Genomic DNA, 27,774 nt, shown 5'->3' with positions numbered 1-27,774 from the left:
ACACGTATACAAGACATAATACATTGGCACAAAACCAAAGAATTCCACAGCCAGTTGATGATTAGTGATGGTCTTAAACTGATAAAGACTTCTTTTTTTTCATACAAAAAAATTCATAATGTATTTTTTATATTATGTTCCTGGTGGTCTGTAATATTAAATGGGTCTGGTGAACAAAAAGTGAATAACCTTGACCTGCAGAATATGAAGACACTTTAACTTTGTGAGATTTGGAAACACCAGTCTCATTGGAAAACTCCATGTACCCGGAGTTCATATGGCTGAGCATTTGAAAAGATAAACGTGCATCGCACACGCACTCACACAAACACACACACACACACATACTCAAACATACACACACACACACACACACACACACACTCAGACGCAGATTCACCCACTGACTCGCACGCTGATTGGCCTGCAACACGGACTTGCACTTGGATAGGTAGATTGTGCATTCACACGCATGCACGCACATGTGCACACCCATGCATACGCGCCTGCGGACAACACACACGTGCACCCCATGCTGCCTGTGATCACATCTGAAACAAAGAACACATGTAAACTGAATGGAAAAATACAACTTTAAAAATAGTATGGTGGTGACAATAGGTTAATCCCATTTTTTGTAGCATATTGAATGTTTGAAAGTTTCCTTTAGGGTTCAAGTGTTGCTGAATAAAATCATCAGACATGGTTGAATTTGGGGTAAGGGTGAAGGCTGGGGAGAGGGGGGTGGGGGGGGGCACTTGACTGATTCAAACCAGCCTGAAGACTGGCACTCTAGAGAAGAATGGCTTGTGGCATTTTGTTGGAAAGAAATCATGCAAATGAACCTTTTGACTGCTGCTGAAAAATATGCTGGTCAATGAAACTGTCATTTCACTGTGATATAACTAAGCTTACAGGTCAGGATATTAGTCACCTTTCTTTTTATTTGGACTTCTTCCCCTTGAATTTGCAAATGTTTTGTTTTTTTCAGCAAAATCAATTACACCGCTAAAAGTACTACAAAGTAGTAATTTTGCTTCAGATTCATACAATACTGATCTTATTTCACCAAGGTTTAGCAGTATGATCAATCTGAAGATAAATAAATATAGTGTGAACCTTAGCATGGATGCTTCATTATTCTTACAAGTTACATGTAAGTTTATCTTTGCATCATCACATTGATAGCGCTGTTTGAGTATGTGAAAGTGTTCCACTTGTGATTTTGGCTTTTAATTTTCTATCAGACTCGGCCATGAAGCACATCATCTTTATTTATCCTGTGATAAATTTTAGGGGTAATTACTTGCACATTCAGAGGCTCATCACTTAACCATACATTCTCTCAGACCAACACAAACATAATCATGGCAGTATGACTGTTTTTTTCCTTGTTTGTTTTGATTTTGATTGATGAGTTGATCAAAATTTATTATGCTTTGTTTGGTTTTGCCATTGTCTTTATCTGTTCCTTCTTTCCACAGGTTCCAGTGATTAATGAGTTGGAGCAGCGCATGCACAACTTGCTGCGCTCACGAGCCACTTATTTGCTGCAGAGACGGCAGCAGGATGTGCGAGACCAGTGCCAAGACTATATGACGAGTCGGTATCTTGCGCCTTGCTGTTGCCCCGTTCTCTGAATCGGGACAGCTTCCAATGGGTTAGAACAGGTTCCACACCCCACATCTGGGGGGAAATGAGGAGGGGGTTAGGGTCACAGTTGCGTTCATTTTTTCATCTTTTTTTTTTCTTCTTCCTTTATTAAGAAGTGAAAATAACATGGATTTATTATTCAATGTTTTAATATTTATTTTTTTTAGAAAATGTTGTATTGGATGTTTGTTGAGAGTGTGTGTTTTTGTGTATGTTTTTGTGTGTTTTTTGCATGCAGTTCAGGCTCTTATTAAATGTATATGTATAGTTTGACAGGTATTTGCAGTTTCTTTTCAGAGTATGAAAGCAGGAAAATATTATGAAAGATAGAAAGAGATTGAAACTTTGATAAACAGAATGGGAAAATTTGTCTGAGTGTTAAACACTGATCAGTGTAAACTGTCTTGGATGAAAAGTCCACATTTCTGCTCAGTATTTTTGGTTCAACAACAACATTTTCTGACAGTGCACAGAAACCATAATTTGGATTGAAAAGTGTAGTTTATATCTCATCGTTTCTGTGGTGATTGTAAATGAAAATCAATCTGACATGATTCTCATGCTTTATATCTTATAAGTTAGTAATTTTTTGGTTCTTCATCTAACATATTGTCTCAAGTAATATATATATATGATTCTCATGCTTAAAATTTTATAACTTTTTATATAAGTAATTTTTTGGTTCTTCATCTGCCATATTATTGCCCTCAAGACAGTTTCTATATAATGTTCAAGACTTGGCTGTTTTTGTGAAATAATGTTCACATTCAGCTCAGTCTGGTTTGATAAAAGCACTTTTCTGATGGTGAGCACAAAAAAAGATGATTTTGAGAAGATTGAAGTTGGTTGGTTTTTTTAACCAGTAATGTTATTGCTGCAATAAATGCTTTTCATGGATTGATATTTATGAATAAGTTATCAGTGCTACTTCTCTATGATTGATACATTGAGTGAAGTAAACAGGACACAGGACATTTCCACCAAGCTAGCTGAAAAGGGTGTGGGGGGACAAGGGAGGGGAGAGAGAAAAATAAAAGGAAGAATCAGACAGAAATAAGTTGCAAGTTAATGCAGCCAGCCATTTTATATGTGATGTGTGTCTGTATTGGGTCTCATTGGCCATCACCTCCAGGGTCATTTGTGGTTAGTCATGATTGATACTCTTCCTGCCCACCCCCTGTTTTTCGCATGGTGTGGTTCTGGGCTGGCCTTTACTGACTCCCCCTTATATTGACCCTGGGGGGGTAAATCTGGGCTCGATTCACGAATAGACTGCTGCACCCGGGCCTTCTGAGGATGGGGCTCAGGGTCCAAGACACGTGTCCAGGCTCAAACCATTGAGCACCTTCAGGATGGGACTTTTATCAGAGTTCCTAAATGTTCTCCCCCCCTCTCTAGAAAACCTCATGGAAAGGAAATGAGTGTACAGATCCATAGGAAGTGCGATGCTCCCAGTAAACAGGCTGTCCACAAAGATTTCAGATTCTTCCTTTTCCTTTCTTGCTTTCAATCTCTTTTCACTAATCTGGGCTTAAAGATATGAAATGATGATAATATTGACACTTAGAGAGCACCTTTCCACGGTCAGAAACTAAGCTTTTAGCGCTTTCCAAACATGGGAGTGAAGTCATATGCACAACAGGCTGACATCTGGGTACAGCTGACTGACCGCTGCCATTGGGTTGTTGTTTTTCTTTTGATACCTCTTTTAATTTCTTGTAACAATTTCAAGCCTTCATTGATTTACAAATTTATTTCCTTAGAAGTAATAACAATAACCTTTTTTTTTTTATTAAAAAAAAAAAAAAAATCAGGTAAGTCTGAAGTGGTGACTATTTTTGTGGTCATAAACAAGAGTAGGAAGGTGATTAACCTGGAGTGCTTTTTCTCCATGGGCAGACAAAGCGGCTGGTCAGGTCGTGATGGGCACTGATGAGGAGCAAGCTAAGCAGCGTAGAACAGCTGAGCGGGAAGCCAGACGGTAAGCATTTCCTGCAATTGTTGGAGGTTCTTGATTCTTTTGCTGCATAGGTGATTTAGTCGACCAGTTGGTTCACAGCCATAGGCGACTTAAGTTAACATTGAGGGCTCATGTTAAATGGACTGTTTTTTCACACTGTGTAACAAACGCTTGACTAAAATATTTGGCACTGGGAGGTGTTTTTGTACAGAAACTTGGTGGTGAAGGTTTTTTTTTTTAAAGTTTATCCCTTTTTTGGGCACTACCTTTTTCTTTTCCATCAAATTAACTGGTGGTGATTTGTAATGTTCTCTGTCCTGCATGACAGTTCCTTCAGCCAAGGGAACTTAAGAGAAAGATAGCTATAAATATACATATATATTTTGAAAGAGAGTCAAAGACATGGATGTGGGTAGATATATATAGAGAGAGGGGATGTGTGTTTGTGTGTGTGTCCAGAATCAGAAAACCTATTCCAATGCTGAGACAGCTTTATTAGGGTGAAGGGAATGTTCTGTTGTTCTGCAGGCATCCATTGTGTAGAGGGAGTAAAAGAGAATCGAGGTAGAGTACCTCATGCCTTTGTTACCTCTCCAGATAGTTTCCTTTTGCTAGGTGGAAAGCATCTCATGCATTCATTTTAAAGAACAGAAAGTATGTTTGCAAAGCACAATAGAGTAGCATTCAGGCATGTATTCAAAAGAACTGAAAATGGATAAATCTATATTTCTATTTGTGTGTATGTAAATCTTTAAGTAACAGGATATTCCCTCGGATACTCTTTTTCAGTTCCTGCAGGAAATCAATATGTTTGACTTGATTCAAATTTTACATGGAATGAATGAGATGTGGGTGAATTGATCTGGATTCAAATTTAATTACACATACTTAACCGTGACCCAACTAGTGCAGACTCCGGCAGGAGTCTGACATTCCTGTCCTGTGCAAACTACTATCCGCCTATGCGGATTCAAATTTTAATGGAATGAATGAGATGTGGGTGAATTGATCTGGATTCAAATTTTACATGGAATGAATGAGATGTGAGCGAATTGATCTGTCCACATCCTTGGGGGGGAGGGAGGAGAGGGATTTAAAAAAAAAAAAACACTACCAGTGTTCCCGATTACGCACATGTGAGTAAATGACGCACATATATCAATCTGGACACACTTGATTTTCGGTATGTGTGTCATAATGACGCTCACTTTTTCTTTAAAAACAACAACAAAAAAACCCTCCTAAACCAGCAAGTACTGGCAGATTGCTCTTGCAGATGACAAGCCTGCTTTATAGAGTTGTTTCCCTTACCGGAGACATACATTTACCCAGTGCAGAGAAGTTGTTCAGTCGATCGTCAACTATTCCATACAAACACTGAAAATGATTAACAACCTCATTATTTGTTAAAAACACTGGAAATGTTTGCTGATGCGCTGGCTAGGGCACAAATACACGTTTGTCAACTGAAAGCTGTACAAGCAGAGATTCTGAACAAGCAATCAGTGAAATGTGATCCAGTCGAAATATCAGCCGCAGGGCCTTCGACCTCGGCAAATGCTAGCCCATCAAAACCAACTGAGAATGAAGACTGCGAAGGCCGCATGGAAAGGTGTCAAGTGCAAGTTTAATGACAGGTGGCTGGAGGAGTTTGACTGCTGCTAATTTCGCTCTGGGATGCTTTTCTGTACAATCTGCTTCCGAGGTTCACAGTCAAAAAATGTTTTCGGCAAGAGGCCACTTGGTAAAAGATTGAAAAAACGAAAACGGAGACAACCTGACACAGTGACAGAAGATTCATCTGAGAAATTCTGTCAATAGAAAAAGCGCCTGAGGTTGGTTTGAAGTGAATGAATAAATGAAATTCAGAATTCAGTTGATCATATTTGGGTTATTACTGTCTGATGTATGATGCTCATGATATATGATGACACAGAATACTTAATTTCACTTTTGTTTTATGTTTTGTTTCATGTCACTTGGTACTTTTGACTTGGTATTAAAAAAAAAAAAATTGTTTGTGACAGTTATATATAACCCCAGACCAGTCATTTCATGGTACTTGTTGTGTCATTGAAAAAAACAATTTTATTTTTTGTTAATACGTTTGCATTGGATTTGTTTGACCAGTGTGTGTGTGTGTGGTGTCTGTCTGAGGGAACAAACAAAACAAAAGCAACAGGCTGAAACATGGGGTGATTTAGACTTTGACCCTCAAAATTTGTGAAATAACCCCCCAAAAATGAGACAGGGTCATATTGACCCTCAGAATTTTAGGTGCATGGGGAACACTGAAACGAAACCAAAAAAAAAGATGGAAACGGAAGCACAGGTTTTTGCGTGTTTCTAGATCTCGTCGAAGAAGAGGTCGGGAGTCTCGGAACATCTCCAATCACCATGAGGGTCTGTCGTCTGATGATGAGGAGAGCCAGGCAGACATGACTAAGTTCTCTACAGAGCATGGTAGGGGCCTGCTGTTGTCTTGTCTCCTGTCCTATGTTTGAAGAGGTGTATTATGGTAACTTAGGTTTGAAGAGGTGCATTATGGTAACTTAGGTTTGAAGAGGTGCATTATGGTAACTTAGGTTTGAAGAGGTGTATTATGGTAACTTAGGTTTGAAGAGGTGCATTATGGTAACTTAGGTTTGAAGAACAGCACTGTTGTAACTTAGGTTTGAAGAGGTGCATTATGGTAACTTAGGTTTGAAGAGGTGCATTATGGTAACTTAGGTTTGAAGAGGTGCATTATGGTAACTTAGGTTTGAAGAGGTGCATTATGGTAACTTAGGTTTGAAGAACAGCACTGTTGTAACTTAGGTTTGAAGAGGTGCATTATGGTAACTTAGGTTTGAAGAGGTACATTATGGTAACTTAGGTTTGAAGAGGTACATTATGGTAACTTAGGTTTGAAGAGGTGCATTATGGTAACTTAGGTTTGAAGAGGTGCATTATGGTAACTTAGGTTTGAAGAGGTATATTATGGTAACTTAGGTTTGAAGAGGTACATTATGGTAACTTAGGTTTAAAGAGAGCACTGTGATAACTTAGGTTTGAAGAAGAAAGCACTGTGATAACTTTGGTTTGAAGAAAGCACTGTGATAACTTAGGTTTGAAGAAGAAAGCACTGTGATAACTTAGGTTTGAAGAACAGCACTGTGGTAACTTAGGTTTGAAGAACAGCACCGTGATAACTTTGGTTTGAAGAACAGCACCGTGATAACTTTGGTTTGAAGAGCTGCACTGTGATAACTTTGGTTTGAAGAGCTGCACTGTGATAACTTTGGTTTGAAGAAGACCACTGTGATAACTTTGGTTTGAAGAAAGCACTGTGGTAACTTAGGTTTGAAGAAGAAAGCACTGTGATAACTTTGGTTTGAAGAAGAAAGCACTGTGATAACTTAGGTTTGAAGAAGAAAGCACTGTGGTAACTTAGGTTTGAAGAAGAAAGCACTGTGATAACTTTGGTTTGAAGAAGAAAGCACCATGGTAACTTAGGTTTGAAGAAGAAAGCACTGTGGTAACTTAGGTTTGAAGAACACCACTGTGGTAACTTTGGTTTGAAGAAGAAAGCACTGTGGTAACTTTGGTTTGAAGAAGAAAGCACTGTGGTAACTTTGGTTTGAAGAAGAAAGCACTGTGGTAACTTTGGTTTGAAGAAGAAAGCACCATGGTAACTTAGGTTTGAAGAAGAAAGCATTGTGGTAACTTAGGTTTGAAGAAGAAAGCACTGTGGTAACTTAGGTTTGAAGAAGAAAGCACTGTGATAACTTTGGTTTGAAGAAGAAAGCACTGTGATAACTTTGGTTTGAAGAAGAAAGCACTGTGGTAACTTTGGTTTGAAGAAGAAAGCACTGTGATAACTTTGGTTTGAAGAAGAAAGCACTGTGGTAACTTTGGTTTGAAGAAGAAAGCACTGTGGTAACTTTGGTTTGAAGAAGAAAGCACTGTGGTAACTTTGGTTTGAAGAAGAAAGCACCGTGGTAACTTAGGTTTGAAGAAGAAAGCATTGTGGTAACTTAGGTTTGAAGAAGAAAGCACTGTGGTAACTTAGGTTTGAAGAAGAAAGCACTGTGGTAACTTAGGTTTGAAGAACAGCACTGTGGTAACTTAGGTTTGAAGAACAGCACTGTGATAACTTAGGTTTGAAGAACAGCACTGTGGTAACTTAGGTTTGAAGAACAGCACTGTGATAACTTAGGTTTGAAGAACAGCACTGTGATAACTTAGGTTTGAAGAACAGCACTGTGATAACTTAGGTTTGAAGAACACCACTGTGATAACTTAGGTTTGAAGAACAGCACTGTGGTAACTTAGGTTTGAAGAACAGCACTGTGATAACTTAGGTTTGAAGAACAGCACTGTGATAACTTAGGTTTGAAGAACAGCACTGTGGTAACTTAGGTTTGAAGAACAGCACTGTGATAACTTAGGTTTGAAGAACAGCACTGATGTAACTTTGGTTTGAAGAACACCACTGTGATAACTTAGGTTTGAAGAACAGCACTGTGATAACTTAGGTTTGAAGAACAGCACTGTGATAACTTTGGTTTGAAGAGCAGCACTGTGATAACTTTGGTTTGAAGAACAGCACTGTGGTAACTTAGGTTTGAAGAACAGCACTGTGGTAACTTAGGTTTGAAGAACAGCACTGTGATAACTTAGGTTTGAAGAAGAAAGCACTGTGATAACTTTGGTTTGAAAAAATGAGCTGTGATAACTTAGGTTTGAAGGACTGCATTGTGTTAACTTAGGTTTGAAGAGCTATGCTGTTATAACGTAGGTTTGAAGAGCTGTGCTGTGATAACTTAGGTCTGAAGAGCTGTGCTGCTCTGCAGTTTTAACCAGGTGATGTGGTCACCCACCATGTCTGGAAACTGGTTTCTGCTGTGGGTGACTTTGTGTATGGCTTGTGTTTGCTTTTGTAGAACATTTCTGTTGGATTGGTTGTGTTGGTGTGTTACAGTAGGCCATTCTAAGCTGGGGCATGAAAAACAGTACTGGAAGATTTTGCTTTTTATTTATTTTATTTTATTTTATTTTTTACCAGTCTAATGAAAAACAGTACAAGATTTTTTTCCCAACCAGTCTTGGACATAAGAGAATGATTAACTTTTTTTAAACCAATCTTCAGTAATACTTCAGTTTTCTGATTCACTAGTGCATGAGCTGGTACAGAACATGGTTTTGTAAGTAAATGTTTTTTTCTAGGTTTTGATTTAAATGGTTGATTTAGATGAAGCGTTATTGCACACAGATTCTTACTAGACTTGTCAGTTATTGAACAGAATATCAACAGTTGTGAACTTTATTTATTAGGACTTGAATCCTTTTTATGTGGTTGTTGAAGTGTCGTTTCTTTAAACTTTGTTATGGGGATTTGAGCTTTGACTTCATTGTATATTTGCATTAGAATCTTTTCTCTTTTTTTCCCACTACCCCCTACCTGCAGTTCCTGGGGGCTTGGTGATCTGAGGATTTTGCTGTCCTTCAGTTGTAACTTACAGAGAGAGGTCAAATGTCAGTTTGAACAAGTGGTGTAAGTAAAGTGGTGTTTATGTGATAAGTCTGTGTTGGCGACCTTTGTGGGAAATGATGGAAAACAATTGTGAGAGCTGAGCCTTCTGATGCCACATCTGTGCTAGATAGTATCTGATCCCACGTGGTATCCTGGGATGGTAATTAATCTGTTCGATTCTGAATCATGTATGCGTGTAAAAGTTGGGTGTGGAAACACTTTGATATGTCTCAGTGCAAGTATATATATATATATATATATACAGAGAGAGAGAGAGAGAGAGATGGTTGGGGGAGGAGGGGGGGGGTGTTTGGTTGGGTTTTTTTTGTTTTTTGTTGTTTTTTTACTTTGATAACTGTTCTTGTTATTATTACAAGTATAAAAGGGTTCATCCCTATACTTTCTAACAACACCGTTCCAAAATTGTTTAACTGTCCATCCTTACAATTTTTTTTTATTAGCTTTTCCAAATATCTGATAGCTCATTACCTATAGGTATTCTGACATTAGACACTGTCTGTTTTTAGTGGTCAGTTGATTAGATTCTGTTTCTTTATTTCTTCCGAATTTCCTTGCTCTTTCTGAATTTTTCTTTCTTGTCACATGTCACATACCCACACACACACACAGAGAACATGACATGACACGACACAGCACAACACAATTACTTACTTACTTCATTCCCAAATTGCTTTTCATTACATCTAAACACTTTTCAACAGGTAGTGCTGTGACATTTGGTGAAAATCCCATGATTTGGCACATGTTCCTTTACCTCATTAGACCAAGCAAATTTTTGCATGGCATGTCGTCCTGGTTCCAGAAACCATCCTGTCGGCTGCCAGAACAGTGTTAGAAGACGCGCTGGAGGACTTCACAGACCTGGACTTGATTCGGGGCAAGTTTGAGGATTGGAAGGAGAGTTTCGGCGACACATACCGTGAAGCATACATCTCCCTGTGCATTCCCAAGCTGATCAACCCCTTTGTCAGGTTGCAGCTGTTGAACTGGAACCCTTTGGAGGTGGGTGCACTGCTTCTGTGTTGTGTGACGACGGTTGCCACTTTGTGTTCGTGTTTGTGTGTGGGTTGGGTGGTTTGGTGTGTGGCTTTTATGGAACTTTTTTTTCTTTTCGGTTAACACTCTCAATTCGTACAGGTCAAAGAAATCCTGGAAAGTCATGGAATTTCAAATGGTAATTTTCCAGGCTTGTAAAGTCAAAGAATTAGGGTTTAAGTCATGGAAGAAGTCATGAATTTGAAAATAAACCTTTCAAAAACATAGATGCTTGGGCTGATAACTGATTGAAGAATGAAGAAAATATAATTTTCTTAATAACTTGTGACAATCACCAAATGTAAAATGTCAGTATATGTGCAGTTGTAAGGTTTCGGTCCAAGATACTTTGAGAACAGTACCAATTGTGTGCGGTTGTGGTGTTAAGTCAAGGCATGTCTCTCTGACTGCTCAACTATGGACAAAGACTATGTGCAAAGCTCATGTAAGGTTAATCATCTCTATTGGCCATTTACATAACAGAAGAAATATATTTTGTGAGGAAAATAGTTTTCTGAAAATGGCATGCAAAAGTTTTGGAAAAGTCCAAGAATTTTAAACTAGTAAACCAGTATGGAGCCTGCTATTTCCACAATACATTCTGCTTCACGGGTACCTCATGACATTTTAGTGTGTGTACTCACCGAAACCAGCACACACAGAGTCTGACAGCTCAGAGCCTGCTTTCAGTTCATGTGTGTTGGTTATGAAAAGATATAAGTGATGCCAGTGACCCTCGACATGTGATTGGTTTCCTTTCATCATGAGAGTGTCATGCACACAAGGAACTTGTGTTTCATGCCTTCCACTCAGTTCTGCTTTGTTTGTTCCATTTTGTTTATTTTACCCAGTAAGTGCCATTGCCAAAATGGAGTATGGCTGCATAAATGATAGGGTTGAAAGCAGTCATATACGTAAAAGCCTGCAAGTGCATCTGAGTTGGTGTGAGAAGTGCTGCTGATGAAGGCAGAATACAAAGAAGAATGGTCTAACACACCCAAAGCAAAAGGCATTAGTAACACAACCAAAAATCCAGACACCACAATTGAGGAAGCTCAGAATTAGGAAACTCGGAATACATGTAGATGAACAAAATCACAAAACTGATCTCCAGACAAGACAATTACCACACAATTCATTCCACAGGTCATGGAGTTGGTAATAGTCTTACAAGTGTGTGTTATCCTAGTGATGTAGAACAGTCCATGTGAGGGTAAAAATACTGTGAACAACTTTATATACGCCCATCCTCAGTTTGCACACTTTTTTTTTTACCTCAAAGTTGGGTACTTTACTCTTTGCAGGAGCCCCTTTTCCTTCCCTAGTTGACTCACTTGTGTAAACAAAGTGAGTCTATGTTTTAACCCGGTGTTCGGTTGTCTGTGTGTCCGTGGTAAACTTTAACATTGACATTTTCTCTGCAAATACTTTGTCAGTTGACACCAAATTAGGCATACAAATAGGAAACATTCAGTTCTTTCCAGTCATCTTGTTTAAAACAATATTGCACCTCTGGGATGGGCACAAAAAAATAAAAAAATGAAGCCTAATTATATGCAAACTGCATTTACGGTTATATTTATATTTTTTTGGTATTCTCTGAACTTGGCACTTTGATCTGATATTCTGACCCAACAACAAGAGCAGTCATTATTATCATTTTGTGTTCAAACAGGAACTTCTTTTGCTAAGCATGGAAGTTTTATTTATTTTGCAGACGTTTTGGTGCAGATAGTAAAAAAGGGAAATTACTCTGTAATTAATGCTAGGGGGCTTAATTCGAGCCTGGTTAGGACTTCTTTTTTTTTTTTTAACGCGAAGCTTTATAATAACAAATACAGAACACATTTTAACGATTAGATTTTTTTTTTTTTTTTTTTCAGTGTATCACAAGTGAGTCTTGAAGGCCTTGCCTCTCTTGTTTCATAATACAGCACAGATTGGGTTTGGAGTGAGAACAGAACAATAGCTGCTGAAACAGGACACTGCATCATGGACTAACATCATGCTTCAACTTGGTTTTTGAATAACACATCAACATTCTTGTTTTTAGATAAAAATCTGGAGTGCTTGTAAAGCAGGTCACACAAACAGCAAAACTGAACTTTCATCAGTTTTTAATGATTTTGTTGTTGTTGTTGTTGTTTTGTTGTTGTTTTTTGTTTCAAAGTGGGTGTGGGCATTTACAAGGCATTTTACCATTTGTATATGTTTTTTTTTAAACCCAAAATGGGGGATGGATGTTTGCTAGGAACTGGACGTTTGCAAGGTAGTTTCCAGTACAACCAACAGCTGACAGACCAGAAAATCTTTGCTGTGCTTGTCAGTCTCATAGACTGCAATTATAGTTTAGATTGTTTTCATTTTGGAACTTTGGAATAATGAAACTGGAATGTCTTTTGGTGGTACATACACACATAGAAAGCACAAAGTGGTATAATAGTTGAAATTGAGAAGAGATTATTGGAGGGTAACAGGCTAAGTTCCTGTCTACAGACTCGAATCAGTCCAGCTTGGGGAATGATGGATACCGTTGTGTGGCCCTGACTCCTGATGTCTGCCATTTGCTAGATAGTATCTGACCCCGCTGGTGATTTCTGTCCAGTCACAGCAGTGTTCTTTCTACCAGTTGACAGTTGTTGGTGGGGTTTTATTTTGCCGCTGTTGTCATTTAAAAAAAAAAAAAAAGGAATAAGGTTAACTGTGAATTTCCTGAATTTCTCCTTTTCACCACAGATGGCCCATTTGTAATAGTAATTTTTTTTTAAATCAATAAAAGAAATGTTATGGAATAAATTCACAAATAAGGTAATGACACTTAAAAAACTACTTAGTTATGCATTGTTTTAGTTGTTGATAAAATATGAAGCTTTTATGCCTTGCTTTTTGCAAAGGACTTGCATGAAGTACTTTACCTGAGATTTAGTCTTTGATATGAGCAAAGCATACAGGCAGTTTAGCCAACACAAGAAAGGCTTTACATTCACACAGAGATAAAAAAAAAAACAAAAACACCTGGCAGTGGAGATGTGGCTGATGCTGTTAACAGCTTACATCTTGGCAGTCATTGTCAGACTGTTCAGAAAACTTCCAAATCTGTGATTTCTGGTCTGGAATGTTCATTTGAAACTGGTGTAAACCCAGTCTGGGAATGTTCATAGAGAGGGTGTTGAAGTAGAAGGAGAGAGAAAATATGGAGAAGGAGAATGTAGTGCAGAGACAAAAGAGGAAAAGAGGTAAAAACCTAAATAAACAAATTTACCTCCAGTCAGAGGTCTACCGTATACTAGATACAGGCTCAGTGGACATTTATTTGGAAACCCTTTGTTTGGGTGTGGGGGGAGGGGAGAGCAAGGGAGTTTGAGGGGTGGGGGGGGGGGGGAGAGCAAGGGAGTTTGAGGGGTGGGGGGGAGGGGAGACCAAGGGAGTTTGAGGGGTGGGGGGAAGGGGAGAGCAAGGGAGTTTGAGGTGTGGGGGGAGGGGAGAGCAAGGGAGTTTGAGGGGTGGGGGGAGGGGAGAGCAAGGGAGTTTGAGGGGTGGGGGGAGGGGAGAGCAAGGGAGTTTTGAGGGGTGGGGGGACAGCTGCTGGGCATGGAAATAGATTTTCACCTCTGATGTAGAAATCTCTGAAATAATGCGTCAAGTTTAGCACCTCTTTTTCTGGCTGTTTCAAGCTCTTTACAACATATGACCCACCTGTTTTATATTTCCATGTGGCTTGAGTTGAAACCGTTTTTTAAAAACATCTGTTTTTGCTCCATAGATTTATCTCACAGACACTGCTAAGTGTGATAGGAGTCATTGTTGTTGCAGTGTAGTGTGGATGCTGGGGAATGATGGATAACATGGTGTGGCCCTGACGTCTGATGTGTGCCAATTGCTAGATAGTATCTGACCCCATGCACTTTGCAGCTCCCTGCTACTGTAGCTCTAGAATGACATGTTTGGACTGAATGAATGTGTAGATGGAATGAATTGTGTGGGGATTGTCTTGTATGGAGATAGTCATGTATTTTGTTTTTCCACATTTATTCTGAGTTTCCTCATCCGCGTTGTCTTTGGGTTTATGGCTGTACTTTGGTTACTCTTTGTTTTGGGTAAGTTCGTCCACCCTTCTTTGTATTCTGCCCTTGTCAGCATCATTTCCCATGCTAACTCATATGTACCAGCTGGCTTTCATTTGTTATGACTCAGACCTGCTGGCAATCTGCTACGTTTTGAGTGGAATTTGCTATGGTGGAGTGCATATTGCTATGCTGTTAGGCTCATGTAGAAAATGCTACAGTCTGTTGAAAAAAAAAAAAATCACTTTTCTCTGTCCCTTCTCCCCTGAATCATTAAGTCAACACTTTTCAGAGGAACAGAGAGCAAGGTTGACCCAATATTTTCTCGACCAGTGAGCATGTATGTTTCATGATTTCAACCAATCATAACCATCTTCTTATTGAGCAGACATTGAAAGGAAGTTAAATCACAATTGTCAAATCGGTAGTGTTGCAACACAAAGTGTTGCTAATTTTTTCAGTCACCCAAACATTTCACCACAAGATCTAGATAAGATCTGTGCTGAAACACGGTTTGCAGGAGTAGCAGGAGACAGCATTATTGCAGGGAACAGCAGTGCCTGAATCATGGTCCTGACCCTGTTTAGTGTGACAGGAGACGTTGTTGAAGTGTACTGTGGATGCTGGGGAATGATGATAACATGGTGTGGCCCTGACATCTGATGTGTGCCAATTGCTAGATAGTATCTGACCCCATGTACTTTGCAGCTCCCTTCTACTGTAGCTCTAGAATGACTTGTTTAGACTGAATAAATGTGTAGATAAAATGGAAAGTGTGGTGATTATCTTGTTTTGGGATCAGTTTTATGTTTTGTTTCTCTACATTCATTCGAAGCTTCCTATTTTATATTGTTTTTGGATTTGTGGTTGTGCTCTGGTTGCTGTTTGTTTTGGGTAAGGTAGACCCATTCTTTGATTTCTGCCTTTGTCATCCACATTTCCGATGTTAGCTCAGATGTACCAGCAGGCTTTTATTTGTGTGACTGTTTTTGTTCCCCACCATTTATGAACTCATACTTTCGGTGTTGCACTTACTTGGTATGGTAGTGTTCCAACAGCCTTCAAAACAGGGACATGGATTACAGGATCTTAACCATGTACATTGATTGTGTGTGTGTGTATATTTACATGAAAGAGACAAAGGCAGTAGACGGTCTACATATTTTGGCACAGGAGATCCTCAGAATATAATAATTATCTTTACCCTTAACACCACCAGGCACAGTGATACAGATTTGAACCCAAGGATCCAAAGATTGAAATCTGACTGCTATGCTGTTTGCCCATCAGACTATTCCATGTTAGCTTTCTTGATGCTGCTGGGAGCAGTTTAGGTAGTCTTCTTGTGATCAATGCTTCTGAACCTGCCAACAGGCAAACTTAAGCACATTGGATGGTTGGTCAGCTTGATTATTTTACACACTTCAGCTATTTTTGCTTTTTCATCGGCTTCTTTTGTAGTATCACTGTCTGTATTATCATATTGATTACACACAGTCTCATTACTGGTTCGACAGATAATTGCAGCTCATAACAATGTTTGTCGACACCTGACTGTTCTCTGGTCATAGACTTAAGGTTGAAAGTTGTTAGATGGACAGAGACTGTGGCTTTGTTGTTTTGAGAATAGCAGGACACGTTGTTGTTGTAGTGAACAGCAGTGCCTGCATTGTGGCTCTGACCCTGTTTAGTGTGACAGGAGACATCGTAGTTGCAGTGTAGTGTGGATGCTGGGGAATGATGGATAACATGGTGTGGCCCTGACGTCTGATGTGTGCCAATTGCTAGATAGTATCTGACCCCATGCACTTTGCAGCTCCCTGCTACTGTAGCTCTAGAATGACTGGTTTTGACTGAATGAATGTGTTGATGGAATGAATTGTGTGGTGATTGTCTTGTATGGAGATAGTTATGTATTTTGTTTTTCCATACTTATTCTGACCTTCCTCATTTGTGTTGTTTTTTGGGTTTTTGGCTGTACTTTGGTTACTCTTTGTTCTGGGTAAGTTTGTCCATACTCCTTTGTATTCTGCCTTTGTCAGCATCATTCCCCGTGCTGACTCATATGCACCAGCAGGTTTTCATTTATTATGACTCAGACCTGCCAGCTGCTATGTTATGAGCAGAGAATTTGCTATGATCAGGGGTGTATTGCTATGATGTTAAGCACACATAGAAAATGCTATGGTCAATTGAAAATAATCATTTCTTTTCCCTATCCGTTCTCCTCTGAATCGGTCTGAAATCAGACACTTGCTGACAAACAGAGCATGGTTGATCCTATATTTTCTTGGCCAATGAGCATGTGTGTTTCATAATTCTAACAAATCATAAGTAACTTCTCATTCAGCACTTGTTCCACAGAAGTCAGATCGCCATTGTGGAATTAGCAGTGTTGAAACGCAAAGTGTTGCTAATTTTTTGAGTCACCCAAACTTTTCACCACAATTTAGATAAGATCTGTGCTGAAACACAGCTTGCAGGAGTAGCAGGAGACAGCACTATTGCAGAGAACAGCAGTGCCTGAATCATGGCTCTGACCCTGTTTAGTGTGACAGGAGACGTTGCAGTGTAGTGTGGATGTTGGGGAATGATGGATAACATGGTGTGGCCCTGACGTCTGATGTGTGCCAATTGCTAGATAGTATCTGACCCCTTGCACTTTGCAGCTCCCTGCTACTGTAGCTCTAGAATGACTGGTTTTGACTGAATGAATGTGTAGATGGAATGAATTGTGTGGGGATTGTCTTGTGTGGAGATAGTTATGTATTTTGTTTTTCCACATTTATTCTGAGCTTCCTTATTCATGTTGTCTTTGGGTTTATGGCTGTACTTTGGTTACACTTTTTGGGTAAGTTTGTCCACCCTTCTTTGTATTCTGCCTTTGTCAGCAGCATTTCCCATGCTAACTCATATGTACCAGCAGGCTTTCATTTGTTGTGACTCAGATCTGCTAGCAATCTGCTACGTTTTGAGCGTAGAATTTACTGTGGTCAGGTGTGTATTGCTATGATATTAGGCACATGTAGAAAATGCTGTGGTCAGTTGAAAAAAATCATTTCTTTTCCCTATCCCTTCTCTTCTGAATTGGTTTGAAATCAGACACTTGCTGACAAATAGAGCATGGTTGACCCCGTATTTTCTTGGCCAGTGAGCATGTGTGATTCACAATTTTAGCAAATCATAACTAACTTCTTATTCAGCACATGTTGAATGGAAGTCAGATCACCATTATGGAATTAGCAGTGTTGGAACACAAAGTGTTGCTAATTTTTTCAGTCACCCAAACTTTTCACCACAATTTAGATAAAATCTGTGCTGAAACACGGTTTGCAGGAATAGCAGGAGACAGCATTTTTGCAGGGAACAGCAGTGCCTGCGTCATGGCTCTGACCCTGTTTAGTGTGACAGGAGACATCGTAGTTGCAGTGTAGTGTGGATGCTGGGGAATGATGGATAACATGGTGTGGCCCTGACGTCTGATGTGTGCCAATTGCTAGATAGTATCTGACCCCATGCACTTTGCAGCTCCCTGCTACTGTAGCTCTAGAATGACATGTTTGGACTGAATGAATGTGTAGATGGAATGAATGGTGCAGTGACTGTCTTGTATCTGCAAATCAGTTTTAAGTGTTTGTTTTTCAACATTTGTGTCAAAACTTTTTGCTCTGTCCATTGTGTGTGAGTGCTCTCACAGTGACACTTACATTACACTCTGACAAACACACACTCACAGTGACAAATACACACACACACACACACACACACACACACATGCACAGAGACAAGCGCACACACACACACACACACACACACACACACACACAGAGCATTTGACATACAGTGTGGGTGTACTCTTGTCATCAGGGAGGAAGCCGTGACTTTGAGGACATGGGCTGGTACAGCTGCCTGGTGTGCTTTGGCTGCGAGTCGGACCTAGATGTCGATCCTGACGACAGTGACATAAAAATCCTTCCTGCCGTGGTGGAGAAGGTGGTGCTACCCAAACTGAAATGTGAGCTGTGCTGCCTAATATGTGCCTGTGTGCTTTGGTAGTGGTGGGAAAGTGTTGGAAAAAATGAGAGAACCATTTGCAGGGCTGGAAAAGTCTTGGGGGGGAAAAAGAAGAAAGACTATTTGCAGGGCTGGAAAAAAGTCTTTTTTTTGGGGGGGGGACAGTTTGCAGGGCTGGAAAAGTCTTGGCAAAAAAGAGAACCATTTGCAAGGCTGGAAAAGTGTTGTGAAAAATTGTCAGAGCCATTACCAGGACTGGAAAAGTCGGGAGGAGAGTGGGGGGAGGGGGGGGACCATTTATTTGCATGGTTGGAAAACTCTTGGAAAAAAAAATGAGAAAATTTGTGGGGCTGGAAAATTCGTGTAAAAAAAAAAATGAGAGGCTTGTTTTCACACTTTCACAAGTGGGTAAGGCATTCATGTACACCAAACACTTGTTCACAATCATTCTAGTTGGAAAATTGTTTCATCTGAGTGGGGTGATGACTATAAAACTTTATCCCTACGATTTGCTACTGGTTGGGTCATGCAGAACTGTGTAATTGTCTACACACACATGCACACACACAAGCACACACAAGCACACACAACACACACACACACACACACACTGTGATTCATCTCTTTCAGATGCAGAGGGAACAAACGTTTTGGTTTTTTCTGTTGTCAGATCTAGTTGAAAATGTGTGGGACCCACTGTCAACAACTCAGACGTCGCGACTTGTCAATATCACTCAACGGCTCTTCCAGGACTACCCCACTGTCTCACTAAAGAGCAAGTCAGCCCAGGTCTGTGTGTATGGGGGGTGTATGAGTGTGTGTTTCAGTTTCTCAAAGAGGCAATACTAAATTTGGATAAATCCATATATATATGCATAACCAAATCCGCTGGGATGTCTGACTAGCAGCATAACCTGCGTTTAGGTCTAGAGGGCATATACATAGATATATAGGTACCTATCAGAATGGATTTCTTCTACAGAATTTTGCCAGGTTACAACATTTATGTTGGCATTGGTTTCTTTTTCATTGTCCCTAGTGCATGCTGCTCACAGGACCTCGATTTATGGTCTCAGCCGAATGACTAGACGCTCAGTTTGGTTTTCCAGCCAAATGTGGGAGAAAGGGCAAGACTGGGATTCAAACCCAGACCCTCATGCTCTCTGTATTGGCAGATAAGCATCTTAACCATTCTGTCGCCTTCCTCCCAAGTGTGTGTGTTGAGTGTGTGATTGAATGTGTGCATGAGAGACGGTGGAGTGAAGTGAGAGAGAGAGAGAGAGTTGATCCTGGCCTCTTATATATGAGTCTCAAATAATTTTAATTTCTTCTCTTTGCAGGTGTTACTGCAGGCGGTTGTTCGTCGCGCCAAGAAGGCTCTTGATGATGATGTATTTTTACCACTCTATCCCATGTCGTGAGTAGACTTTTTTTGTTTTTCCTTCTTTTTCTTTTCTTTCTTCGATTAGCTGGTTACCAGTTAAAAAAAATATAATAATTAAAAAAAAAAGAAAGAAAAGAAATTCAACGCCAGTGTTGAGTTGGATGACATAAGGTGTTCCCTTTCTCTGAGGTGGGAAACTGTATTTCATTGTGAGCCTATAAACTCCTCACTTCTTGTGGCTCCAATTCTTAGGATGGAGAGGATCTTTTATGTTGTGTCAAGGTCCTCAAGGACAATGTGAGATAGGGAACAGAGAACAGAGCTGATCTTTTATGCTTTGTCAAGGTCCTTAAGGACAATGTGAGATAGTGCACAGAGAACAGAGCTGATCTTTTATGTTGTGTCAAGGTCCTTAAGGACAATGTGAGATAGTGCACAGAGAACAGAGCTGATCTTTTATGTTGTGTCAAGGTCCTCAAGGACAATGTGAGATAGTGCACAGAAAACAGAGCTGATCTTTATGTTGTGTCGAGGTCTTTTAGAACAATGTGAGATAATGTACAGAGAACAGAGCTGATCTTTATGTCCTGCAGCATTACTGCGCTACACCAACAGGTTCTGAGGCAGTTCTCTGTAAACACCTTCATCCACATCACCAGTAATCCCCCATCAATCAGCCCTACACCACCACCCACGCACACACACAAATGCTATGCTGTGGGGCTGTAGAGAAGAGAAATCATTTGCACACAAGAGGAATACGAGTGAAAGGTTTACCTGAACAGCCAGACATTGAATCACATCATCAACCAGCCGCTGTGTTGAAGTGGTTAGCACCTCAAGCTTAAGACTGGGAGGCTGTGGGTTTGAGCCCCAAACAGAGTTGGGATTTTAGCAGCTCCTACGCACATTTGAGTGTGCTGTGGGCTCAAATGGAAAGACTAGGACCTTAAGCAAAAGCTTCCAAGGTATTCTATTTATCCAAATCACCAAATTGGCCATTGATAAGAAAGAATGGCAAAGTTAATGCTGTAAAAAAATGTAAAAAAAATCCTTGAATAAAATTATGTAAGTGAAATCAAAACAAAACAAAGAGGAGTAAATTGATTATAGAATATGATATATAAACTATTATGTCAGTGAGGTGACAGCCCTTCACTGACAAGTGTACTAGTCAGCAGCAGTCCGGGGGCTAACAAAAAAAAAAAGTATACTAGCAATACAACAAACATTGGTAATATGTTTATTCACAGAAAATACGGTTTGATTGGTGGGTGTGGATCAGATGACGACAGGCATTGAGAGGCACAGGGTTTGTGTTGTTTGATTGGTGGGTGTGGATCAGATGACGACAGGCATTGAGAGGGACAGGGTTTGTGTTGTTTGATTAGTGGGTGTGGATCAGATGTGACAACAGGCATCGAGAGGGACAGAGTTTGTGTTGTTTGATTAGTGGGTGTGGATCAGATGTGACAACAGGCATCGAGAGGGACAGGGTTTGTGTTGTTTGATTGGTGGGTGTGGATCAGAGGCATTGAGAGGGACAGGGTTTGTGTTGTTTGATTGGTGGGTGTGGATCAGAGGCATTGAGAGGGACAGGGTTTGTGTTGTTTGATTGGTGGGTGTGGATCAGAGGCATTGAGAGGGACAGGGTTTGTGTTGTTTGATTGGTGGGTGTGGATCAGATGACGACAGGCATCGAGAGGGACAGGGTTTGTGTTGTTTGATTGGTGGGTGTGGATCAGGTGACAACAGACATTGAGAGGGACAGGGTTTGTGTTGTTTGATTGGTGGGTGTGGATCAGGTGACAACAGACATCGAGAGGGACAGGGTTTGTGTTGTTTGATTAGTGGGTGTGGATCAGATGACGACAGGCATTGAGAGGCACAGGGTTTGTGTTGTTTGATTGGTGGGTGTGGATCAGATGACGACAGGCATCGAGAGGGACAGGGTTTGTGTTGTTTGATTGGTGGGTGTGGATCAGAGGCATCGAGAGGGACAGGGTTTGTGTTGTTTGATTGGTGGGTGTGGATCAGATGACGACAGGCATTGAGAGGCACAGGGTTTGTGTTGTTTGATTGGTGGGTGTGGATCAGATGACGACAGGCATTGAGAGGCACAGGGTTTGTGTTGTTTGATTGGTGGGTGTTGATCAGGTGACGACAGGCATTGAGAGGGACAGGGTTTGTGTTGTTTGATTGGTGGGTGTGGATCAGATGACGACAGGCATTGAGAGGCACAGGGTTTGTGTTGCAGAGTTCTGGACAACCGGTCCTCGGGCCCGGCCACCTTTTTTCACCGACAGTCATGGACATGCATCAAGGTACTCTGTGGGTGTATTTGTCTGTCTGTGTGTGTGTCTCATGTACATGTGTTTGTGTGTGTGCTTTCTCATGTGTTTTTGTGCATGTGTTTGTGATGTTCGTATGTGTTCATTTAAAGAATTTGTTTTTGTTGTGAAAAAAAAGAACATCAGAGGATGAAGGAAGAGAGAGAGAGAGAGAGATGTGTTGTCTCAAGGGAACTGAGGATGATGGTATATTGTGCCATCGTTGGTGGACACGCAAGTGGCATCAGAGCCCAAAGTTTGAAGCGCACATATGGTTGCAGATGGTACATGGAATGTCAACTTTGTAAGGAATTTCTGTCAAGAATTATCAAGTCTCTGAGCGTCCAGTCATTGGGATGAGACGATAAACTGAAATCCTGTGTGCAGCATGTACAGTTGTCCTCTGGCAAAATTCTGTCGAAGAAATCCACAGCTATACACAGATATATCATGCATGCACTCAAAGCAAAGCGCGTTGGGTTATGCTGCTGGTAGCAGATGTGGAGAAGCGTGTAGGGATTCATCCGAATGCAGTCACGCCTCCTTGGGCAAGTGAAACTGATTAAAGCTGTTGATGATGGTGTGTGATGTGTGTGTGTGGGCAACAGTTGCTGGGGAACCTGCTATCATGGCAAGACTTGCTGGGCACCCAGCTGCTGCAGCGTCTGGCCCTGAACGGACTGCTGAACCGCTACATCGTGCTGGGGCTGGCCAACTCCCACATCAACCGCCATGCCATGGAGAAGTGTCAGACGGTGAGTCAGCACTTGCAACGCCCCACGACTCTTTATTGGCTTCGGACAGAAAAGAATTTGTATGCGCAAGGGGTATGAAAATGGAAGTTCAGTTGTGAGCCACTCCACATATAGAAATCACAGAAAACAGTGGCGGATCTTGCATGCTTTCTCCCTCTACCCCCAACCCCACCTCCATCATTACCACCCTCACACACACACACACACACACACACACGCACGCACGCACTCATACACTCACACACACACACACACACACACAAACACACATATCCTAGCACGCATACCTTCCACACAAAATTACTGCAAAACACAATAATAAGACCACCAGAGAGCTAGTGCACTCATCCCTGTTTATCTCATACTAAAGGAGAGAAAGGCAATGATAAAGTGTCAGCAAAAAGAACAATACTGAAAACTTTACACCATCACAGCTCTAACAACCATGATATTATCATAAAAGAAATCAATGAATACACTGAAACAAACGAGCTGTCTTGAATGACGCGAGTCGTCTTGTCCAGTAGCATTCAGCACTTGTTCAGCCCTAAACCCGAGCGACGTAGAAGCGTTTTCAGCCAGATTTACTTCTGCCTGCGCCTGTGTAATGTTTGGTCCATCTCGGTAATGAAACCAGTATTTAGTACTCGTGAACTGTGCATATCCATTTGGAATGAGAAGATAACTCTGGCTGACATATAAAGATTTAAAGCTTGAGTTTTCTTCTCCATTTCATGATGTTTTTGGCTCGTTCTGTGTGTGTGTTTGTGGGGTTTTTGTTGTTGTTGTTGTTTTTTGTTTTGTTTTTGCATTTATATCAGTGTTTTGTAATAATGCTGTGTTTCAGGTTGTGTGTGTTTGAGTGTGTGTGTGGAAGAATGTAACAAAGTAATTTTCTTTGAAAATACTTTGTCAGTCAACACCATATTTCGCTTGAAAGTAGAATAAAAAATCAGTACTTTCCACTCATTTTATTTACATTGACAGGAAGGGCACAAGAAATTAAGAGCAACCCAAACATTTTTCTCAGTCACATTGCTGTTTCATTTTTTAGTTACTTTTCACAGAACATACTCTTTTTACTTGACATATTGATGTGCGTTCTCCTTACAGATCATATCATCATGTCATGTGCGTTCTCCTTACAGATCATATCCACCTTTCCCAAGTCCTGGTTTGCTGACCTGGAGGGGGAGAAGACCATACCACAGCTGGAGAACCTGTGTCGCTTTCTGACCAAGGCGGCAGAGCTTGTGCACAAGACCACCTGTAAACAGGGCGACCTGGAGCGACAGGAGGGCAGGTGCGTGGAGGTGGTGTTCAGTGTGGTCTTCCTGATTAGGAAGCTTGTGATGGGCGAAGAGCTGAGTGGTTAAAGTGTTGGGCTTTCAATCTCAGGATCCCGGGTTCGAATCTCGGTAACGGCGCCTGGTGGGTAAAGGGTAGAGATTTTTTTTCCCGATCTCCCAGGTCAACATAATTATGTCCAGACCTGCTAGTGCCTGAACCCCCTTCGTGTGTATACGCAAGCAGAACATCAAATACGCATGTTAAAGATCCTGTTATCCATGTCAGCGTTCAGTGGGTTATGGAAACAAGAACATATTCAGCATCCACACCCCATTTAGTGATGTTGTCTGCCCCACTTAGTGATGTTGTCTGCCCCACTTAGTGATGTTGTTTAGTGATGCTGTCTGCCCCTCTTAGTGATGTTGTCTGTCTGTTGTCTTTCCCACTTAGTGATGTTGTCTGCCCCATTTAGTGATGTTGTCTGCCCCACTTAGTGATGTTGTTTAGTGATGCTGTCTGCCCCTCTTAGTGATGTTGTCTGTTGTCTGTCCCACTTAGTGATGTTGTCTGCCCCACTTAGTGATGTTGTCTTTCCCACTTAGTGATGTTGTCTGCCCCACTTAGTGATGTTGTCTGCCCCACTTAGTGATGTTGTTTAGTGATGTTGTCTGCCCCTCTTAGTGATGTTGTCTGTTGTCTGTCCCACTTAGTGATGTTGTCTGCCCCACTTAGTGATGTTGTCTGCCCCATTTAGTGATGTTGTCTGCCCCACTTAGTGATGTTGTCTGTTGTCTGCCCCACTTAGTGATGTTGTCTGTCCCACTTAGTGATGTTAGTGATGTTGTCTGTCCCACTTAGTGATGTTGTCTGTCCCACTTAGTGATGTTGTCTGTTGTCTGCCCCACTTAGTGATGTTGTCTGTCCCACTTAGTGATGTTGTCTGCCCCACTTAGTGATGTTGTCTGTTGTCTGCCCCACTTAGTGATGTTGTCTGCCCCACTTAGTGATGTTGTCTGCCCCACTTAAATAAAATGTGTTGTTGAGTCATTTAATAACGTTTCCTCTGACTGACTGCTGGCAGGTTGCTGATCAAGCAGATGAGCAAGCAGCTGGTGACGATACACGCCATGGACCACGCGGTAGCCTTGTCCAACCAGTACAGCTTCAAGATCAACGCCACCTAGTCCCATGTTCCTACCCCCCCCACACTCCCTCCCAAGCCACCACCACCCTCCCTGTATAGCAGTTTGTTCGTTGGAAACCTATCCCCTCCGTTCCCCCCAGGCCCCCACACTTCTGTTCTCTCCACATCGATTTTCTGTTTTTCTCCTACCCAGGGTCAAATCACAGGGGGGGGTAGGGGGGGGGGCGTTTTTTTTTTTTTTTTAACCCCTGGGCTTGTATCTGGCGAGTCTTAGATAACTCATCCTAGGATATGTGCAGACTAGCTTGGAACTGACCCTCACCCCACCACCACCACCCTAGTTGAATTTTACCCTGTCATCAGGGGAGGGTGGGGGGTTTCATTTGAGGCTGTTACACCAGCCACCCCCCCCAGCAGGCCCCAGTCGTGGATATAGTGTCCTGTCTTTATCCAGCTCCATCCCTCAACCCCGCTCCCCCTGCCCTGCACTGCACTACACTCTTGGATTCTCTGGCAGGAGTTGACGAGTGTGCCATTACTACGAGTAGAGGATTGGAGGTGGTTAGTTTTTCCTGCCTGCCTGCCTGCCAAACAAGAGCGTTTGTTACGTCCGTGCCACCGTGAAACTGTTCCAGTGAAAAAGACTGATCTTTAAAAAACATGTACGTACGGGTGCTCTGTTGAGAATTGTTGTGGAAGACGAATGCTGGAACTCTGTTGTTTGAAACGTGTGGAAATGATTAAACTTCGTTTTTTATTTTATTTTTTTTAAGGAAGAAGATACTTTCCTCCTCCAGTATTCCCCAAAAAAGAATCATAGACTGTGTTCCAGTGAGTATTCAAGAGGCACAGTTTTCTAACAGTGGGGAATGTGGACTTGCTGATGGCATCAGATGATGGCCATTTTGATGTGTGTTGTATGGTGTGTGTGTAGTATAATGTGTGTATATTTGTGTGTATGTGTTTGTATTTTGTGTATGAGTGGTGTGTGTGTGTGTATTTGTAGTGTGTGCTTGTATATGTAGTGGGTGTGTGTGCATGCATGTGTTTACAGCAAGTAAAAAAAAAAAAAACTGTCAGGGGGAGGGAAAGGCAGACTAGTTCATGGTACAAATTGACTATAAAAATTTTGTGTGTTTAATAATGAAGAGAAAGTTATCTGCACAGTACGACTACAAGTGATGGCTAGTGATTCACAAAAAAAAAAAAAAAAAAAAGAAAAGAAAAGAAAGAAAGAAGGAGAAAAAAAACTGCTGATCATAAGAGATACAAGGGTATAACTGTGTTGACTTGTTTCAATATTAGTGTGGCTAAGTCTGAGTGATGTTAAGCAAGCAGTGCAATGTTTCAGTAGACTTGTATAGAAAAAAAAAATTTTTTTGATGGATCACTTTAAGCTGTGAACATGTCTTCTAATTGTTGTAAGTCAGTTATTATGAAAGAAAATATCCCTAAATAAATAAATAAATAGATTACTGAAAACTGTTTTTGTGTGGAGTGTTTGTTACGATCTCTCAGAGCTGGACAGGAACAGCTTGACCCACATTGAATATTATGATTATAAACCAGTGAAATAGGCTCATCGTGGGCTGTTTTGTTTGGAATTGTTCATTTCCAGCACACAGCTTTGGTTTAAAAATGCTTAGCAAAAATACGATTTTGATTGATTGATATAAGATTATAAGTACTGGTAACACTTTTCTCCCAAGTTTTGGTGTCCTTTGTGTTTTTAAATCAGCAGGAATCACACATGAACAACAAAGGCTTTGACTTTTAATGCACAGCCATGTTGAAACTTTTTTGGGGAACAGTTTTTATCAGGAATGCTTTAGACTTTTACCCATACTGATAAACTAGTTTTAATTTTACACACACACACACACACATTATCAAGAAAGAACTACAGTAAGAATTATTCATAGTTAAATTAGTCTGTCGACAGATTTACAGTGATAGATTAACCTAGGCCATCAGAAGAAATGAAATAAACTGATACCACAGTCTGTATGTTTTCAAATCAAACCCAAGTATGTTCAGAATGAAAACCAAGGAATGAAAAAAAAAAAAGGCATTGGTGGGGATACAGGTTGTGTGTGTGTGGAAAACCACAGAATTTTGTACGCACAACTTTTGTGAAGACTGCTTTGAAACTACTTTGTTACTAGTTTTTATCACTACAGTGATTAGACATGTAAGATTCTTCCTGTGTGCAATCAGTATTGCATTGATGCTCTCCCTCTGCCCCCCTCATAGCCCCCCCCCCCACCACTCACCTCTTGCCATCACTGATCTGTGGAGAAAATAAAAATGCTGGGATATAAAATATTGGACTTTTGTCAGTGCCACTTTCATTTAGTGGGCGCTATTTTTATTTGAAACTAGTCTTTTCTGTTTCAAAGTTGTTGTTTTCAGAATGAGGCGGAAATATTTAACAATTTTAACAGCACTTGTTCAGTTAGGAAAAAAAAAAAATCAGATAACATTTTTTTTAATTACAGAAATGTTACTCCAGTGTTATTTTGATTTGCAAGTTGTCTTTGAAATGTTCTGTTTTACTTTGTTTGGTTGAACTCGTTGGAAATTTTAATGTGATTAAAATTGTGAACATA

The 27,774-nt window shown here is 40.7% G+C and overlaps 1 protein-coding gene across 1 annotated transcript in view; it reads left to right on the top strand.

Annotated features, from left to right (window-relative positions):
• LOC143282694 (PAX3- and PAX7-binding protein 1-like) overlaps positions 1–27,774 on the top strand; it is a 38,996-nt gene extending 11,222 nt beyond the window's left edge. The window contains exons 9-19 of the mRNA XM_076588372.1: positions 1,485–1,602; positions 3,553–3,634; positions 5,964–6,076; positions 9,952–10,151; positions 18,116–18,263; positions 18,933–19,051; positions 19,603–19,679; positions 21,904–21,970; positions 22,585–22,731; positions 23,880–24,034; positions 25,103–27,774. Coding sequence (XP_076444487.1) covers positions 1,485–1,602; positions 3,553–3,634; positions 5,964–6,076; positions 9,952–10,151; positions 18,116–18,263; positions 18,933–19,051; positions 19,603–19,679; positions 21,904–21,970; positions 22,585–22,731; positions 23,880–24,034; positions 25,103–25,205 — 1,329 coding nt within the window. The 3' untranslated portion in view covers positions 25,206–27,774. The remainder of the gene's footprint in view (positions 1–1,484; positions 1,603–3,552; positions 3,635–5,963; positions 6,077–9,951; positions 10,152–18,115; positions 18,264–18,932; positions 19,052–19,602; positions 19,680–21,903; positions 21,971–22,584; positions 22,732–23,879; positions 24,035–25,102) is intronic.

The sequence above is a fragment of the Babylonia areolata genome, chromosome 6 (genome assembly GCF_041734735.1).
Source record: "Babylonia areolata isolate BAREFJ2019XMU chromosome 6, ASM4173473v1, whole genome shotgun sequence".
Taxonomy (NCBI): domain Eukaryota; kingdom Metazoa; phylum Mollusca; class Gastropoda; order Neogastropoda; family Buccinidae; genus Babylonia; species Babylonia areolata.
Note: the sequence above shows the minus strand (reverse complement) of the source record. Positions and strands in the feature narration are given on the sequence as shown.